The sequence below is a fragment of the Girardinichthys multiradiatus genome, chromosome 4, assembly GCF_021462225.1.
Source record: "Girardinichthys multiradiatus isolate DD_20200921_A chromosome 4, DD_fGirMul_XY1, whole genome shotgun sequence".
Lineage (NCBI taxonomy): Eukaryota > Metazoa > Chordata > Actinopteri > Cyprinodontiformes > Goodeidae > Girardinichthys > Girardinichthys multiradiatus.
Genome location: NC_061797.1, coordinates 29,286,842 through 29,304,319, shown reverse-complemented (window position 1 = coordinate 29,304,319; position 17,478 = coordinate 29,286,842). Strand labels below are relative to the sequence as shown.

The 17,478-nt window shown below is 40.1% G+C and overlaps 1 protein-coding gene and 1 long non-coding RNA gene across 7 annotated transcripts in view; one reads left to right on the top strand and one right to left on the bottom strand.

Annotated features, from left to right (window-relative positions):
- nedd4a (NEDD4 E3 ubiquitin protein ligase a) overlaps positions 1 to 17,478 on the bottom strand; it is a 58,996-nt gene that overhangs the window by 23,694 nt on the left and 17,824 nt on the right. For 4 of the 6 annotated variants that reach the window (XM_047363309.1, XM_047363310.1, XM_047363311.1 and 1 more), the window contains 3 exons: positions 10,095 to 10,173; positions 9,967 to 10,005; positions 9,773 to 9,826 (listed from right to left, as the gene is read on the bottom strand). In XM_047363309.1, the coding sequence (XP_047219265.1) occupies positions 9,773 to 9,826; positions 9,967 to 10,005; positions 10,095 to 10,173 (172 nt within the window). Of the gene's footprint in view, positions 1 to 1,717; positions 3,043 to 9,772; positions 9,827 to 9,966; positions 10,006 to 10,094; positions 10,174 to 17,478 lie in introns of those variants that run through there. The other 2 variants (XM_047363308.1, XM_047363307.1) reach the window with 2 other exon arrangements.
- LOC124867085 lies at positions 12,113 to 12,567 on the top strand. The gene is made up of 3 exons (XR_007037980.1): positions 12,113 to 12,125; positions 12,252 to 12,302; positions 12,388 to 12,567. It is a non-coding gene; the product is annotated as an uncharacterized LOC124867085 (long non-coding RNA).

Genomic DNA, 17,478 nt, shown 5'->3' with positions numbered 1-17,478 from the left:
TTATTACAGTTACTCATTTATTATTACGATGTAACGCACAAACTGAACAAACAATTTGAGATAGTAGTTATCAGCTGAACTTGCTTATTAAAGAGAATATCATTACTTACTGGCATTCTGCCCTTTATAGAATAACATAAGTTGGTTACTATCTCCAGAAAAGCCGAATGTGTTTTGTTTTTTAAGCAAGAAAAAACATATAGCAGTAGGTAGTAAAGGAGGGGGCAGCACTGCATTAGCTTATATTCTACTCTGGGAGTATAACAAGCTAATTATAGCTGGTTAATTAGTAGTCATGTAGCAGCCCTGCAGTTGGATGCATTACAGATGATTTGTGTGCATTTCCAAACAGCCTAACTTGTATTTATTCTAAGTGATGGAAAAAGACACAAGGCTCTTTTCAGCTAGCTGACCAGCAGTGTGCAGCCACAGGTGGAAAAGGGCCATTGGCTACTGCATTACCTTATGCTCCCTTATACCAGATAAATCTACTGTCACTTCAGCCCTTTCTCTGGCATCTCACTAAATGGACTTGAAAACACAGGAAAGATGTGATGGAGAATTTTAGTGGGTTTGAAACTGGATGTTTTTAAACCTTAGTGTTCGCTGATAAAGGAAACTGACCCATTTCATGTGTCAATTATTTCTTCAGAACAGGGGTAAAGCTGTAGAAAAACATAAAAAGGGGTTTACACAAACGGCTGTTTACCAAGGGTATGAGTGATGTGTCAATGAAATGTTACTTTACTTTACTAGTCACCAGAGAAACTTAAAGTAAAAACTTTTCAGGGAAAGAGGCAAATTACCGAGGTAGACCTTCTTTCTTGACAGCTTGCTAAATGTAGGGGAGAGTGATATCTGATATACACCACCTGATTTACTGGGAAAGGCTAACACTCAACCCCCCAAACACAGACACACAGGCGCACATGCACACATGTGCACAAATGGCTAGCATGGCTGTTCTAGTGTCATGCTGTTAAATTTGAATCCACAGTAGCAGGCCGTGCTTCAGACCACCAGACTATCTGGAGTCGGGGGGAATATTTCAGACCTGCCAAATTTATATCAGCAAAGGGGGCACCGCATTTCCCAACACTTAAAATAACCACAGTAAATATGTAGGCCGATCCCTCATGGGCTTATCAGATAATAAAAAAAAAAAAATTACTGATCTTAAACTGAGTTTTTACACGTTAACTATGAGCCCCACAAGATGAGGGGGGGGGGGACTGATCTCTCTAATTTAAACAGTTCTCGGAAACTAATGTCCAGTGGGATTTACTGTAACGTAACTGAACACCTGCGAATGTTTGTTCACACTGAGCTTGTTAAATACATGACTAGAGTTAAAGACACTCTCAGTTACAAAAGCAGCTCTCTTATAAGAAGCATATAGGGAAACCCTTTACACACATTTTATTGGCTACAGTTGATTATTAAGCAAAACTGAACATTTAAATAATATAACTGCACTTCTTATTTATTCTATGCATAAAAGTCTGCTTTTGTTTCGGGTCCTGTTTGTGAAAGCAGTAAACAAGAAGGCGTTGTGAGAAGTCAGACCAAAGCCATTTGGAATCCGCTTGAACTAGTTTAACATCACTGTCATCACATGCTCAGTCAAAGACCCATTATGTGATCACCTCTACAAAAAAAAAACAGCTTCCAGGCATTTAAGCTTTTCAACAGTCAGGAAACACTGGATTTTACTCACCTTTCTGTTCCCTTTGTGCTTCGCTTTAAAGTCATTAGGGGAAGTGGGCACTTTTGCGGGGCAGCAAGGAGACAAATGAATGTGTACATGTGGAGAAAGAGGGCTGCTGAGGTTTGGGTTTGAAACGTGACATGAAATCCCAGGGTTAGCATAAGGCACCTCAAGGGAGAAGCTCCTCTGTATGGCATGATGACAGTGTTTCCCTTGACCCTTCCCTGATGAAGAGACATTACTGTTTTTCTCAGTTTGTTTAGCTGAGGAAAATAAACAAGCAGAGGTACTCCGATACAGTTTTTTGTGGGCTTCTTCTTGACTTTCAGAGAGTCTAGCTGTGTGATGAGCATCAGGTTGTTGTCTATTGACTGAAGCCACTGATGCAGCTCTTTTTGCCGATGCCATTGGTCTCTGGTGGGCAAAATGCAGCATCACTTTGCTAGAGTGAAGATTAGGTGACAGCTCAATCCCTGTAGTCCTGTCCTCCAGTTTGCATTTAGGTTCATCATTTAAAGGGATGTTAAAGTGCACCATGTGTTTTGAGTCCCTAAACTCGGATGAGTAGCTTCCTTTTGGCTGATGGTGGCCACTTAAAGCAGTGGCGTTGGGCTCCTTACTCGTCACTACCTCATCTGCTTGGAAGAATTCACTGGCAGATGCCTGCAGAAACGGCTGATGAGATCCTCTTATTGGGGGCAGAGTGAATTGAGCCGCAGGTCCTACAGGAGAAGCAGGCGGAGTGCTGCATGGGCTCTTTGGAATAATAACCAAGGAGGAGCACCGCCGTAGCGGGACCTTGGACCTGTGGAAGACCTCGGTCCTCTCCTGGTTGCCTCTCTGCTTTTCTGGAAGCTCTGGCTCAAATATGCTGTTGCTGCTGCAGTACCCAGCATCACTGGCCATGCTGCTGTTGCACGAGCTTCCATCAGAGCAGACACCTGCTCCACTGTCCCCAACACCGGCGTCTCCATCTTCTATACTCCGTTGCAACTCTCCGCTTGGCTTTTCACATGGCTGCAACGAGATTTGCACAACGCTCTTCTTGTTACAGCCTCCAGAGTTAACCCTGGATATGAACACCGAAGAGCTCCGACTGTTGGCAAACTCTGGTGACAGAGGAGTCACCTTCAAGTGGACAGAGCTGTGCGCCAGATTCTCTGCGGGGTCGTGCGCTGACACGCCGACTAGGCTCTCTTCACCATGGCAGCTGAGGCTTTCAGACAGGGGGTCCGTGTTGCTTCTTCTTGACGCGAAATGCAAGCGGAGCTGACGTGCCATTTGTTTAACTCTCTAATCCCTGCCGCACTGGTGAGACATACATGATCAAACTTGCTGGTAGGGAAAAAAATGGAAGAAAGCAACTGCTCCACACTCTACTTTCTGATCACAATCATTAGTAGGTGTGCATTGCCAAAATAGCTCCAATGACAAGCTACATTCCTCTGGAGGCTGATCTCAGCTTGTACTCAGAGTAGGCTGTTGGTTCAGTTTGGAGAGATGACCCAAACACGCGACCTTTGAAACCGAAGCGATCCTCTAAGTTTACCTCTTTAAAAGGAGTCTCAGCCCTATTCAGAAGGCAAACTAAAACTTAAAAATTAAAACCCAGCCAAACAAAAACATGGCAGTCCTCTACACTGAATCCTAGACTGAAGCTCTGGCAAACTGCGACGTCTGCATTGGGCCGCTAACTTGGGAGTCCTGCTGCTGCTACTATGCCACTAATGTTTCTGGTGCTCTGTGCCCCCCCACAAATAGTTTTACCCGCTGCTATTGAATTACAGGAAATAAAACAGAATGAATGCCAATGTAATTCTGAATTAAGCTGAGGTCTAGGTTGCAAAAATACACAACACACACACACTCACACACACACACCACACACAAAACAAAAATAGCCAAACACCTTCTGCAGGAATTAGGTAAGGCTGCTTGGAAAACATAAGACAGAAAGAAAAAATAAGTGTGATCAATGCGGCGTTATAGTGGCATGACACTGGTTAAATGACACCTCATGTAGCAGTCTATGCTGCTCCTGTTTCTTCTTCATGGATGTTGACAGTCCAATTTATTAATGCCAGCCTATTGTGGGCAGTGGCCGGTCTGTTTCAGGCCATTACTCTGCTTCCAAATCAGCGTCAGTGTAATGTTTAATAGTAGGAGATGCAGCCAGAATAAGGACATGACTCATTGGAGAAAGCCGCTGCTGTGGAAATTATAACCACTTTTCTAAACAAGCAGCAGAATGCTTTTTTTTTTTTTTTTTTACACATTATGATCCAGCCTATAATAGTAAATGATAGTGATGGTTATGTCACGGCCACATTATAAGATTGATGCCCCAATATGACCAGTGCACTGTAATGTCATATGTTGACAATACAATGAAGCTTACTGTAATATCCTCAAGAGTTTGGCATCAACAGGAACCAAACAAACATAGGGGACTATGTTATTTTATAAACCTTTCAAAGAATTTGTATGTGATGTAGACATCACAAGTTCAGCCAGAAAGGTGTGGTTTGCCTAAAGGCTAAAAAAAATACAAACTTATCAGCAGGTGCTAATGGATGGCGGTCTGACTTTTACCCCGAATAGGTCTATTTAAGCCCTAATATTATTCATATCAACCACCCTACTGTTATCCTAAGAAATGGGCTATTGTAAGCCTCCTCTGACTGTTGATATGTGGAAGAAAGCACAAAGGACATTCACCATAAATACTGATCATTATGGAACAACTGGAAAAATTTTCACAAAACATTTTCACACAAACTTCACTGCTTTTATTTAAAACGGAAAAACAAAACGTATTCCTACGGCTGCTAAAATAATACAACATTGAGTGTTATTAATAATAATAATAATAATAATAATAATAATAATAACTATAAGATTTATTAACTTTTATTTTGGTAAACACCATTAGCATAAATGTATATTAAAAGAAAACTTACTTTAGTAGTAGTTTTCAAGTATATTAAACCTTTCTGCTATTCTGTTCATTACAGAGTAAAAAGCTGAATTAGTCAGGCTATCTGCTCAGGTAGCTGGCTTGCATTCAGTTACTTAACAGAGATGTTGCTCTACTCGAAGCTTGGACCTGTATTTATACCTTTTCATAGTTATGACCCTCACAACAGTGATGGATGTAACTCTTTAGTTTTCACACCTTGACTGCATGTGTTGTATGAGTAGAAATACTTCCAAACTGAATCAGGGTAGTAGCCTTCTTCCAGCCAGGTAATTAGCTGGACTATCTGCTATCAGCTTTTCAGACTATGTGGATAACATGGGATACGGACCAAAGTCCAACAAGATGCATTGAAAGTTGTTTCCCTTGAAAAGGTTTTAAAAAGTCATTCAATGTTAAACTTCACAAAGGTAAATGTTTCATCTGTTCTGTGAGTCGGAGGACAAATGTGGATATGTGTCTCTGTCATTTACAAACACTGGGGTTGACATAGAAAGATCTACCACAATCAATAATCTGCAGCACCTTAATTCCAACAAGACCCCCACACATTTACATTAGAAGGAGAAATAAAAATACTATAGCATTCTGAAAGAGCAAAGTCACAATGATAAAATGCTCTGAAAACCTTTTACACATCAGGGAGAATGTGAAAGTACCAGAATTTTCAAAACCTCCGTGGTAAACAGGAACAAGATCTGCTGTTTGTTAGTGTGGTGAGAAATTTCTCATGAAGACATGTTTTGTTGAAACTTAAGTGGCTCAGTTTACTTAGAGGACTGATGTTTCATAATTTGCTCCATTTTCTAAGAGGACCTACTGGTCAGAGGCACTGATATTGGTCAACTGTAATTAATGAATGATGTCCATTTTATTTTAGCTTTCCACTAAAGTCTGTAAAGCTCTTTACAAGAGAGCAGCTTCAGTATTTGCGAGCCTCTCTAACTCTAACTCATATTTACAAATATGTCGGAAACATATTTACAGCACTGATACGCCCCTCCTATTAGTATGACTCTGGCGGGAGCATGATGAGTCGGCCACGCCTAGGTTTATGTTCTCATGTGACTGTAAACATGTGATGTGGTGAGACATTACACAAACCTTCTCTCAATCTACAAACAATAACCACACTCAGGAAAATAACAGCTGAGAATATTTGTTCTGTTTTATGAATAATTTAGTATCATGACAAAATGATTGGCTAAATGTTTGAGCCAAATCTGCAATTAGAATGCAATTAGAAAGCTAAAGAAAAAATATAAGAGCAAAAAAAAAAGTGGAGCTAACAATTGCACAAGCTTATCATGGAACAGTTTTAATTGCTCTGTGCAGAAAGTTGTAAGTTATTCACATGCAGTTCATATATAACTGAATATTCAAAGAAAAAAGGGCACATCTGTCCCTGCCCTGACTTGTTGTTCTAGGAACTGAAAGTGATGCTTGTAGGTAATTACAGAGCAGATTCTACCAGTAAGATCAGTTGATCAAAACAACACATTTGATAGGGCTGCATTCACCACAACTTCTAAAAAACCATTAAGAATCCTTCAGGAAAAGCGTTGGTATATAAATTACCGAGCTGGACTCTGACTGTTTTTTTTAAATAAATTAAATTATTTATTTTTCTTTAAAGTGAGTATGGCCAAATCTCCACAAACAAAGAGAAAATAAGGAAGTAAGGAGAGAGAAAAAAGCACAATTTAGGTATTTTAAGGGACATTCTCATTGATGGGAGGGCTAAGGTGATATTTGGCATGGTCAAACTCAGGAGTTCAGAGCTGTTCATCTTGACTAACTGCTTTATGGTGTTTACATTATCCACACAGACAGACAAACAGTTAGGAGGACATCCATCATCGAGGAGCTGGCATTAGTGAGGTCTGATTGTTTGTGTGCCACATGACCTGCCCAGGATAAAACTAGGCTGTCCCCTGTGATAATCTGCTACAACCGGCTTCTCTTGAAAGCCTCACCCTTACTAGCAGTACAAGCTCGATCCAGAGGTACAAGTGGACTTCCACGGTGTCTTTGACGGAAATGATAGAACACAGCAGTATTGATAAATATAAAAGGTAATTTACAAAGCCTGATTTCAGCAAACCTATGTTTTCAAGCATTTGCATAGAATGTTCACAAGAAATATAGTAACTAGACTTCAAACTATGTGCTTTTTAAAATATTTTCCAAAATGTTCTTTTCTAGAAAATGATTTCATTCTCTTTTTTTGTAAAAGTTAGATTTTTTTCTTTGCCCTAAAAAACCAACATAGAAATAAAATAATGCTTCTTTAATTAAATCACACAAACCACTTTCATATAATAGCTAACTGTAACACTTGAAATGAATTGTGTAGGTTCTGCAGCTCTAGACAAATTTTATTTCATAGGAGGTTCTTTGGTTCGTAAAGATGCTCGGCCTGTGCATTGCATCTGCAGGTTCTCTTTGTTTTTTTCACCCTCGATTTCAATGTTAACAGACTAAAGGAAAACCATTATCATAATTTATTATCAGAAAAATATTGTGATAAATACTTTGATTTATAGTGATACCAATAAGCTCCAGTTGCTTTTGTTTGCTAACTGACGATAGTTTTAATTTAGACTCTTGCCGTTTAAACCATATTTCCACTTAGTTCCATGAGAGCATCAATAAATATCGAAATATTTAAAAATATGCAATAACTGCATGCTGTTATGTGAGATAATTGCACTACTAATTGGTTTTACTTTCAGAGTATTTGAGTTTGACTGCAGGATGCTGCTTTTTTAGGTTTAAGTGAAGGAGCACTCACTAAAGCAACAAAACAATGTGCATTCAGTACACTTCTGCCAAAAAATCAAAACAACAAACCTCACCTCCAGATGTGACCCACACCTCATAATCCCCACTCACAGACATTAGATGTTCTAATGAAAGCCAGATTTGCCCTTATTTACAGCTTGGAGTAATGGGCTATGATAAGGTTCCAGCAATATCCAGCGTAATATGGCAAAATAAGGCCCCCCTGCATCTTTGACAGGCAGATAAACCAAAGTCATCCTTGCACTGACTGAAGGATACCCGCATCTATAGACATATGGCACGTTCTCCTGTTAAGCATTCATGGTGTCCAAACACAGATCACAATATCACATCAGCAGCTGCAATAAATCATGAACAGCATGTGCTCGCTACATCTGCACAATGCAAGATGGTTGATTATTAAGATTTATATTTGGGTTTTCATTTCACAAGCTGACTTAAACATGACTTCAGAGGGAATTAGAGTTTGCAAATTTCAAGAGGGCAGATTTTTGCTTTGAAAATTACTTTCCTGCAGTTCTGTTACTACTAACCCAGCCAGTTTGGAGATGCCCTGCTGACTTGGATCGTTTAGAGATAGAAAGTACACTGCTCAAAAAAATAAAGGGAACACTCAAATAAACATCCTAGATCTAAATGAATGAAATATTCTAATTGAATACTTTGTTCTGTACAAAGTTGAATGTGCCGACATCACAAATCACACAAAAATCATCAATGGAAATCAAATCTATTAACCAATGGAGGCCTGGATTTGGAGTCACACAAAATTAAAGTGGAAAAACACACTACAGGCTGATCCAACTTTGATGTAATGTCCTTAAAACAAGTCAAAATGAGGCTCAGTATTGTGTGTGGCCTCCATGTGCCTGTATGACCACCCTACAACGCCTGGGCATGCTCCTGATGAGACAGTGGATGGTCTCCTGAGGGATCTCCTCCCAGACCTGGACTAAAGCATCCGCCAACTCCTGGACAGCCTGTGGTGCAACGTGACGTTGGTGGATGGAGCGAGACATGATGTCCCAGATGTGCTCAATCGGATTCAGATCTGGGGAACAGGCGGGCCAGTCCATAGCTTCAATGTCTTCATCTTGCAGGAACTGCTGACACACTCCAGCCACATGAGGTTTAGCATTGTCCTGCATTAGGAGGAACCCAGGACCAACCGCACCAGCATATGGTCTCACAAGGGGTCTGAGGATCTCATCTCGGTACCTAATGGCAGTCAGGCTACCTCTGGCAAGCACATGGAGGGCCATGCGGCCCTCCAAAGAAATGCCACCCCACACCATTACTGACCCACTGCCAAACCGGTGATGCTGAAGGATGTTGCAGGCAGCAGATCACTCTCCACGGTGTCTCCAGACTCTGTCACGTCTGTCACATGTGCTCAGTGTCAACCTGCTTTCATCTGTGAAGAGCACAGGGCGCCAGTGGCAAATTTGCCAACCCTGGTGTTCTCTGGCAAATGCCAAGCGTCCTGCACGGTGTTGGGCTGTGAGCACAACCCCCATTTGTGGACGTCGGGCCCTCATACCATCCTCATGGAGTCGGTTTCTAATCGTTTGTGCAGACACATGCACATTTGTGGCCTGCTGGAGGTCATTTTGCAGGGCTCTGGCAGTGCTCCTCCTGTTCCTCCTTGCACAAAGGCGGAGGTAGCAGTCCTGCTGCTGGGTTGTTGCCCTCCTACGGCCTCCTCCACATCTCCTGGTGTACTGGCCTGTCTTCTGGTAGCGCCTCCAGACTCTGGACACTACGCTGACAGACACAGCAAACCTTCTTGCCACAGCTCTCATTGATGTGCCATCCTGGATGAGCTGCACTACCTGAGCCACTTGTGTGGGTTGTAGAGTCCGTCTCATGCTACCACGAGTGTGAAAGCACCACCAACATTCAAAAGTGACCAAAACATCAGCCAGAAAGCATAGGTACTGAGAAGTGGTCTGTGGTCCCCACCTGCAGAACCACTCCTTTATTGAGTGTGTCTTGCTAATCACCAAAGATTTCCCCCTGTTGTCTATTCAGTTTGCACAACATCATGTGAAATTGATTGTCAATCAGTGTTGCTTCCTAAGTGGACAGTTTGATTTCCCATAAGTTTGATTTACTTGGAGTTATATTGTGTTGTTTAAGTGTCCCTTTATTTTTTTGAGCAGTGTACATTTGCCGGGTGGCCGGTGGGACAGTTTACTGTATTGCAAAAAATAAAACTAACAAACAAACCAACATGGCATCATCAAAATCATCACAAAGTTGAACAAATGTCAATAGCTTACCAGTCTGTTCTCATCAAACACCTCAAACAGCAGCCGATGCTTTCTGGGATACACCTAAAACACAAAGCACACCGTGAGGTTAAAAGTGCTCTTTCAACCAAGTAGAACTTTCATTAGTGACAGCAATGTAAGCATAATATAAACATAAATCCATGTTAGAATGTGATTGCTGATTTATTTCAAGCGTCACGTACTTGGAAATAGAATTCCTCGTTCCATTTTGGGTTCAGAGTCTTCAGGTAACATGAGATAAGAAAAAAATAAAAAAGTCAGGTATATACAAAAGCCATAAAATGAACTTGAGCTGCTGGTGTCAACGTACCTTTTTAATGGTTTTAGTCTGCAGACTTGCGATTTCTCCTTTGTCGGGATCGTAAAGGGACAGCCTGGTGTATGGATCACTGCAACACAAAAGCAGAGAGATGCATAGGATCAAAATGTAGAAATTAAGAAGATTTAAGCATTTGGTTCTTTTGTTACAGCATTTTTCTTTATCTCTGACGGAAGCAAAAGATAATTGTTTGATCGTATCAGGCCTCAGACAGGAAAAAACACACATTAACTCTGGTGACTCATTGCTCACATAATGACTGCAGTTACCTTTGTAATGATTTTAGGGACTGTTCATTAAAACCACATCCATCTTTCCCATTACATTATTCATCACCCAAGCCTAACTGCTGAAGTGTTTCGATATGAGTATTGAATAAGTGCAAAAGTATTCATTCCCTTTAAACTATTTGACATTTTTGTTACAACCACAACCTTCAATGTTGGGGTTTAATGTAATAGACCAACACAAAGTACAGGGGTTGGACAATGAAACTGAAACACCTGGTTTTAGACCACAATAATTTATTAGTATGGAGTAGGGCAGAGAATTTAAGTGCACCCTTCCATCAAACATTTTGACAGGTGGGCGGGACTTCCGGTGAGGGCGGGACTTCCGGTGGGGGGCATATGGGCGCCATGTGGTTGCCATGTGGGCAGGGGGGGTGTGTCCAAGGGGCGTAACAGTGGATGTTGATTGGTTGTCGTCATTAGGGGCGATACCTTAAATGAGTCAATTAAAACACAGGGGTGTGTTTAAGGGTGTTACGGGGAAGGCCTTAAATGAGCCAATTAAAACACACAGGGGTGTGTTTAAGGGTGTTATTAATAATCTGTATGTTTTTTTTCAGGCGTTAATACATCTAAAAAACAAAACAACAAAAAAAAAAGACATGCATCCTTTTATATTTTTAAAGGTATAATCAACTTAATGTTGACCTATCACATGAAATCCTAATAAAGGAACTGTGTAACCTGACAGAATTGTAAGTTAATTTTTGCTTTACAGCAGGACCTATTTGTTGAATATATGAGCCAGTCTAAATCCGTTCAAAATAGAAAAGACCTAAAAAAGTAAATAAAAAAAAATTGTGCTTCACTACATCGATGGAACGAGAAAAACCTTCAGCTTCTGCGTCAACATACTGGAAAAGCAGCTGAAAATAGGTAAGACGAATATCAGATTAACAGAAAAAAAAAAGAACATCAGTATACTGTTTCCAAGTTACAAATTGACTAGCAATGATGTGTTTGTTTTTGAATCATGAGAGACTCCATTTTAGGAAAAAGGAATGATAATTTAAGTTACCTGTAGCTTTTCTAAAAAACATTTTTACTTTTTCATCTTAGAGTTACAGGGGGTTACAACTGTTAGGGGCGATGTCAGGAAAGGGGCAGTTACGTCTGTTTCTTAGATAACATATCACCTTTGAACTCAAGAAGGGTTTTGGTCTTAAAAACATAGGCAGCTGAAATAGGTAAGACGAATATCAGATTAACAGAAAAAAAAAAGAACATCAGTATACTGTTTCCAAGTTACAAATTGACTACCAATGATGTGTTTGTTTTTGAATCATGAGAGACTCCATTTTAGGAAAAAGGAATGATAATTTAAGTTACCTGTAGCTTTTCTAAAAAACATTTTTACTTTTTCATCTTAGAGTTACAGGGGGTTACAACTGTTAGGGGCGATGTCAGGAAGGGGCAGTTACGTCTGTTTCTTAGATAACATATCACCTTTGAACTCAAGAAGGGTTTTGGTCTTAAAAACATAGTCTTTGCAGTTGAGATAACACTGTCATGTTCTGGTATAAAATACTGTGTGTAAATGTTGGGGGCTCTGTTTCACTGGCTAACCTCAGTGTCAGGGTCTTCAAATGCTGAATGTCTTTGAACCATAACACTTGTTACATTGAAAAATACCAGTACTGACAAGAAAAAATGTCGGTAAATATTTCAGGAAACCCGGAAATTGTGGCTTCTTCTTCTGATAATTCACAAAAGCACAATGACATCTTAAAACGTAAGTAAGTAAGTAAGTATCATTAAATGCATGTGAATGTTCTCAATTTTTTGTTTATATATATTGTTTATATATATATATATATATATATATATATATATTTTTTTTTTTGTTTCTTTGTCATAGAACCCACCGCTGATGACCTTGATGATTTCATCTTGACACAATCAGATTATGGTAAGTAAATGTTAAATGCAATAATATATATATATATATATATATATATATTATAGTTAACCCTTGACAATGTTTCAATTTATAGATTTGATGAGAGAGGTAAACCCGAATGATCAAGTTGGAGGATTTAGCGGCTGGAATAGACACTCTAAATTGAGAAGGCGAATTATCTCCAAACAAGAAAAACTCGCAACTACATCTGAACTTTCTTCTAACACAGAAATTACGACAGATTCTTTGAATACTCCTCCGCCAATTATCATCATTTCCCCTGAAGACACACCGGATAAGTTACCGGCACCTCCAGAAAGTAAGTCCTAAGAACTAACTGTTTTTCTTTGAGAGTGAATGTATTTTATTTATGTGTTATTAGAGACTTTTGTTTTAAACCTCAGATAAAACTGTTTACAGATTCGACTGAGAGCTCTGTGGAAGACATAGTTGTCGAGCAGGAGCAAGGTAAGGAAATAAAAATTAAATAAAAACAATATATATATATATATATATATATATATGTATTTTAAGCATAGTTCAATAAAAATGTCATATAAACCTGTTTACAGATACATCCAAAGATGCCACATTAAATCCGCCCACCAGAAGGTCGCTTTTCAAAGATCAAGACAGCTTTCAGCAGAACGGCACAGTTTCAGTCCAACAAGAAGTGAAATCTGCAGGTTTTACCGCAAAGAATCGGAGTAAGATTAAAAAAAAAACTTGTGTATTTTAAAAACTATTTTCGTTTTATTTATGAACGCTGTGCTGCGCAGCGTAAGATAACTTTTTATTGTCTTCTGTTTTTACAGAATATTTAACCCCGGCCAAAAGACAGCGACTCTTTGCGCTACAAAGCAGAGCAACGCTAGTGAGTGGATTAATGAACGGTACGTTTTAATTCATACATACATACTGAATTAATTTTAATTCCCCTTTTTTTTTTTTTTTCAGCTTTAATGTGATTATTTCAATATATATATATATATATATATATATATATATATTATCTTTTTATTTATTTTTTTTCTTTATCTTTTCCAGAGGCGACGTTGATGGTGGAACAGATTTCATCGAGACCTGGACAGCGCAGGAAGACAGTCTCTACAGTCTCACGGGATCTTCGTAATAAGGCCTCTTCGTTAACGCTTCTGGCTGCATGTCAGATTCTGTTAAAGAAGCATTTTGGTGACATCAAGGTGATTTTAAACTGAACTGATCACTGTGTTTTTTTATTTTTTTTTCTGTAGGTTAGTTTTTTTTTATTTTCGTTTCTTATGTTCATAGAAAATGGATAACCGAATCAGACTTGCCCTGGATGAAATAAGAAATTTAGTTAATGAACTTAACGAAATTCCCGTTAATGCAGAAGAAAATAGCACACCGTCTCCACACAGCATTGAGCAAAATGATCATAACCCCTCTACGACACACTCCGCAGATCGGCACGGGGGTCATTTTAATACGGACGTAGCAGTTATTTCTGATCAAGTAATCAGACTTGCCCTGGATGAAATAAGAAATTTAGTTAATGAACTTAACGAAATCCCCGTTAATGCATCTCCTGCTAACAGTGAAAATTTAATAAATGAACATCAGCACGGTGACGTTTTAAACGTAATCAATCAGGCTCTTTCCGATTTGAACAGCGAACCGTCTCCACACAGCAGCATTGAGGAAAATGATCCACCTGCACACGCCGCAGATCGGCACTGTGACGTTTTAAACGTAATCAATCAGGCTCTTTCCGATTTGAACAGCGAACCGTCTCCACACAGCAGCAGCAGCATTGAGGAAAATGATCATACCCCCTCTACGTCACACTCCGCAGATCATCACGGGGGTAATTTTAATACGGGAGTAGCGGTTAGTTCTAATCAAATAGAGCGAGATCCTCCAGCTGTGGTTGAACGTGAACATTTTAATAACCATGAAATAAGGAGACCTTTTACCATACCGCCGCCCTGTCCAAGTGACGTTCCAGATTTAGCAGCATTCTATACAGACATCATGCGTATTATAATTGAATTAGCCGACGCTGCGAGATCGTTAACCAGACGTAACGACGTTGTGCAGCTGGAATTAGTGGGTGAAAATCTCAATCGTCACATCACATTTACTGTTACAGATGATGGAAATATGATCCTGCCTGCTTTCGAAAACTTCCTCGACGATTTAGTACAATCGAATGCAAATATACCTGTAGATAATAACATGGAATTTGTTCTTCAGGTTGTTAATGACCCAGCAGGAGGTTCTAAGCGTAAAGCTGCAGGAACGTTAGACTGTGAACTGTTTAATAAGAAAATGCGTCATTTGTATATTATAAACAATACCGGTAATCAGTTATGTTTTGCAATCAGCCTCGCACACGTCTCTGACCCTGAGCTCACTGATCACCGTGCTGTAGAACTGGGGAGGAGATGGCAGCATCAGGCAGGCCTCGATGAGCAAACAGCAGTTACTTTTAGTGATATTGGTAAATTTGAAACCATTCTGAAGAGAAAAATTGTAGTGTTTCACAGAACCACGGGCTCTACTGCTCTGTGTAAATTTGAGACCAGTTTCCCCGATCGTTCAAACCCTCTGTTTTTGCTGTTATTTCAAGGTCATTACTATGGGATAAAAAATCTCAAAGGTTTTATGGGGTGCAGATATATTTGTAATTACTGTTACGCCAGCTATCAGAATGCCAATACACACCATTGTGAAGGTTATTGTCCAGTGTGTCGAACATATAAATGTATGCAAGAGATTAGCAATCCTGTAAGCTGTGCAGGCTGTCAAAGAATCTGTCGTAATTCTTCATGTTTCAGCAGACACAGGGAACCGCGCATCAGAAATAGTGCTGAAAGGCCTATGAGTGACTGTGAATTGGTAAAACTGTGTAAAGTATGCAAACGGATATACGTTATTCCAATCAGTAAACCGAATAAACCACACGTGTGTAATGTAAAATGCAGTATTTGCGGTGAAAATGTACCCCCCAGCCTAGACATTACATGCGATGATCATAAGTGTTACATTCTGCCTTGCAGTGCAATTAATCAGCTTGATGATAAACTGATTTTTTATGATTTCGAATGCTTCGTCAATGACAGCGGCGTGCATACCCCCTTTCTGGTCTGTGCTAAAACGTTGAAAGGTGATGAATGGTACGCTTATGGACTGAATTGCACCCAAAAATTTCTCCTGCATTTCAGGAGGCCAATGTACAAAGGTTACACCTTAATAGCGCACAATGCGCGGGGGTACGATGGTTACCTGATTCTCACAGCAATGCTGCAGTTAGGCATTAAACCACATATCGTCATGGTAGGGAGTAAAGTTCTCTGTTTAACCGACCCTGATTACAGGTTAAAATACATTGATAGCCTGTCCTTCATGTGCATGAAGCTTAGTGCCATGCCGAAAGCGTTAGGCTTTACCGATCAAAGCAAGGGTTTTTTCCCCCACCTATTTTCCTCTGAACAACATCTCCAGTATGTAGGGGCTTTTCCTCCTCCATCCTGCTACGCTGTAGAACGCATGAGTCTTCAAGAACAACAGGTGTTTAGCAGCTGGTACACAGAAGCGAGCAAAGAGGTCTTTGACTTTAAGAAAGAAGCTATTCGTTATTGTAAAAATGACGTTGAAATTCTTTTTCAAGGATGCTTAAAATTCAGAGACGAGTTCTTTAAGGAGACAAGTGTGGATCCGTTTAAAAGTATCACAATAGCATCAGCCTGCATGAAGGTTTTTGTAACCAATTTCCTTCCTCCTCAAACCTTAGCCATTCCATCACCTCTGGACTACAGACGTAGCAGTAAAACGTTCTCCAGCGCGTCCATTCAATGGCTCGGCTGGATTGCAGACAGCAGAGCCATATTTATCGAGCATGCATTAAATAGGGGTGAAAAGAAAATCGGGCCATATTCAGTGGATGGGTATGCAGAGATTAACGGTGTCAAAGTTGCGTTTGAATTTTATGGCTGTTTTTTCCACGGCTGTAAAAAGTGTTACATGCCTCATGACAAGTGTCCGTTGAGAGGGGTCGCATTTGAACAGTTTTACGCAGCCACTGTTGAGAGAAGCAAGGTGTTACAAACTGTGTACGGCCTTCGTCTCGAAGTCATATGGGAGCATGAGTGGATTGAAATGAAAAAATCAGACCCAGGGGTGATCAGCTTTCTTGAGAAAGTTAAAGCACCCGAACCGTTATCACCCCGGGATGCTCTGTATGGTGGACGCACCTGTCCTATGAAGTTGAGGTACACAGCGGAACCGGATGAAACTGTACACTATGTGGATTACACATCTCTGTACCCTTATGTAAACGCCAACTGCGTTTTTCCCCTCGGACACCCCACCATCATTTACAAAGATTTTGATGACCCCAGCAGCTACTTCGGTATAATCAAAGCTGTGGTCTACCCACCACGTAACCTGTTGTTCCCTGTTTTACCTTACAGAACATCCCAAGGTAAACTTGTGTTCACTCTCTGCCGCTCATGCGCTGAATTAAATTACCAGTCAGGTCCCTGCATGCATAATGATCAAGAAAGAGCTCTGACCGGAGTTTGGGTCACTGTAGAATTCTGTAAAGCGTTGGAGTGTGGTTATCGTCTTGCTAAAATCACAGAGGTGTGGCATTTTGAAAAGAGAAGTGATACAATCTTTAAAGGTTACATTCATTGCTTTTTAAAGGGTAAGCAGGAGGCTTCAGGCTATCCATCTGATGCAGTGGATCAGGAGAGTAAGTCAAAGTATATAAGCGACTACAAACTGCATCAGGGCATCCAATTAGACCCTGAGAAAATCGAGATGAATCCTGCCAAAAGGCAGGTTGCAAAATTGTGTTTAAACAGTTTTTGGGGGAAATTTGCGCAAAGAAGTGATCTGTCTCAGACCACAGTCATCACTAACCCTGAAGACTTTTTCAGCTTCATGTTCTCGAGTAAATACAGGGTTAACTATTTTCATTTTTTCAACCCTGAAATGTGTGTAGTGCAGTGGAATTTCAATAAACATGTCATATATCCACCAAGTAAGACAAATAATGTGTTTATAGCAGCATTCACCACCGCTTATGCACGTTTAAAACTTCTCAGCAGCATGGAGAAGTTACAGGACAGATTGATTTATATTGACACGGACAGTTTGATTTATGTGACAAAAAGTGGTGAAACTCCTCTGGAATTGG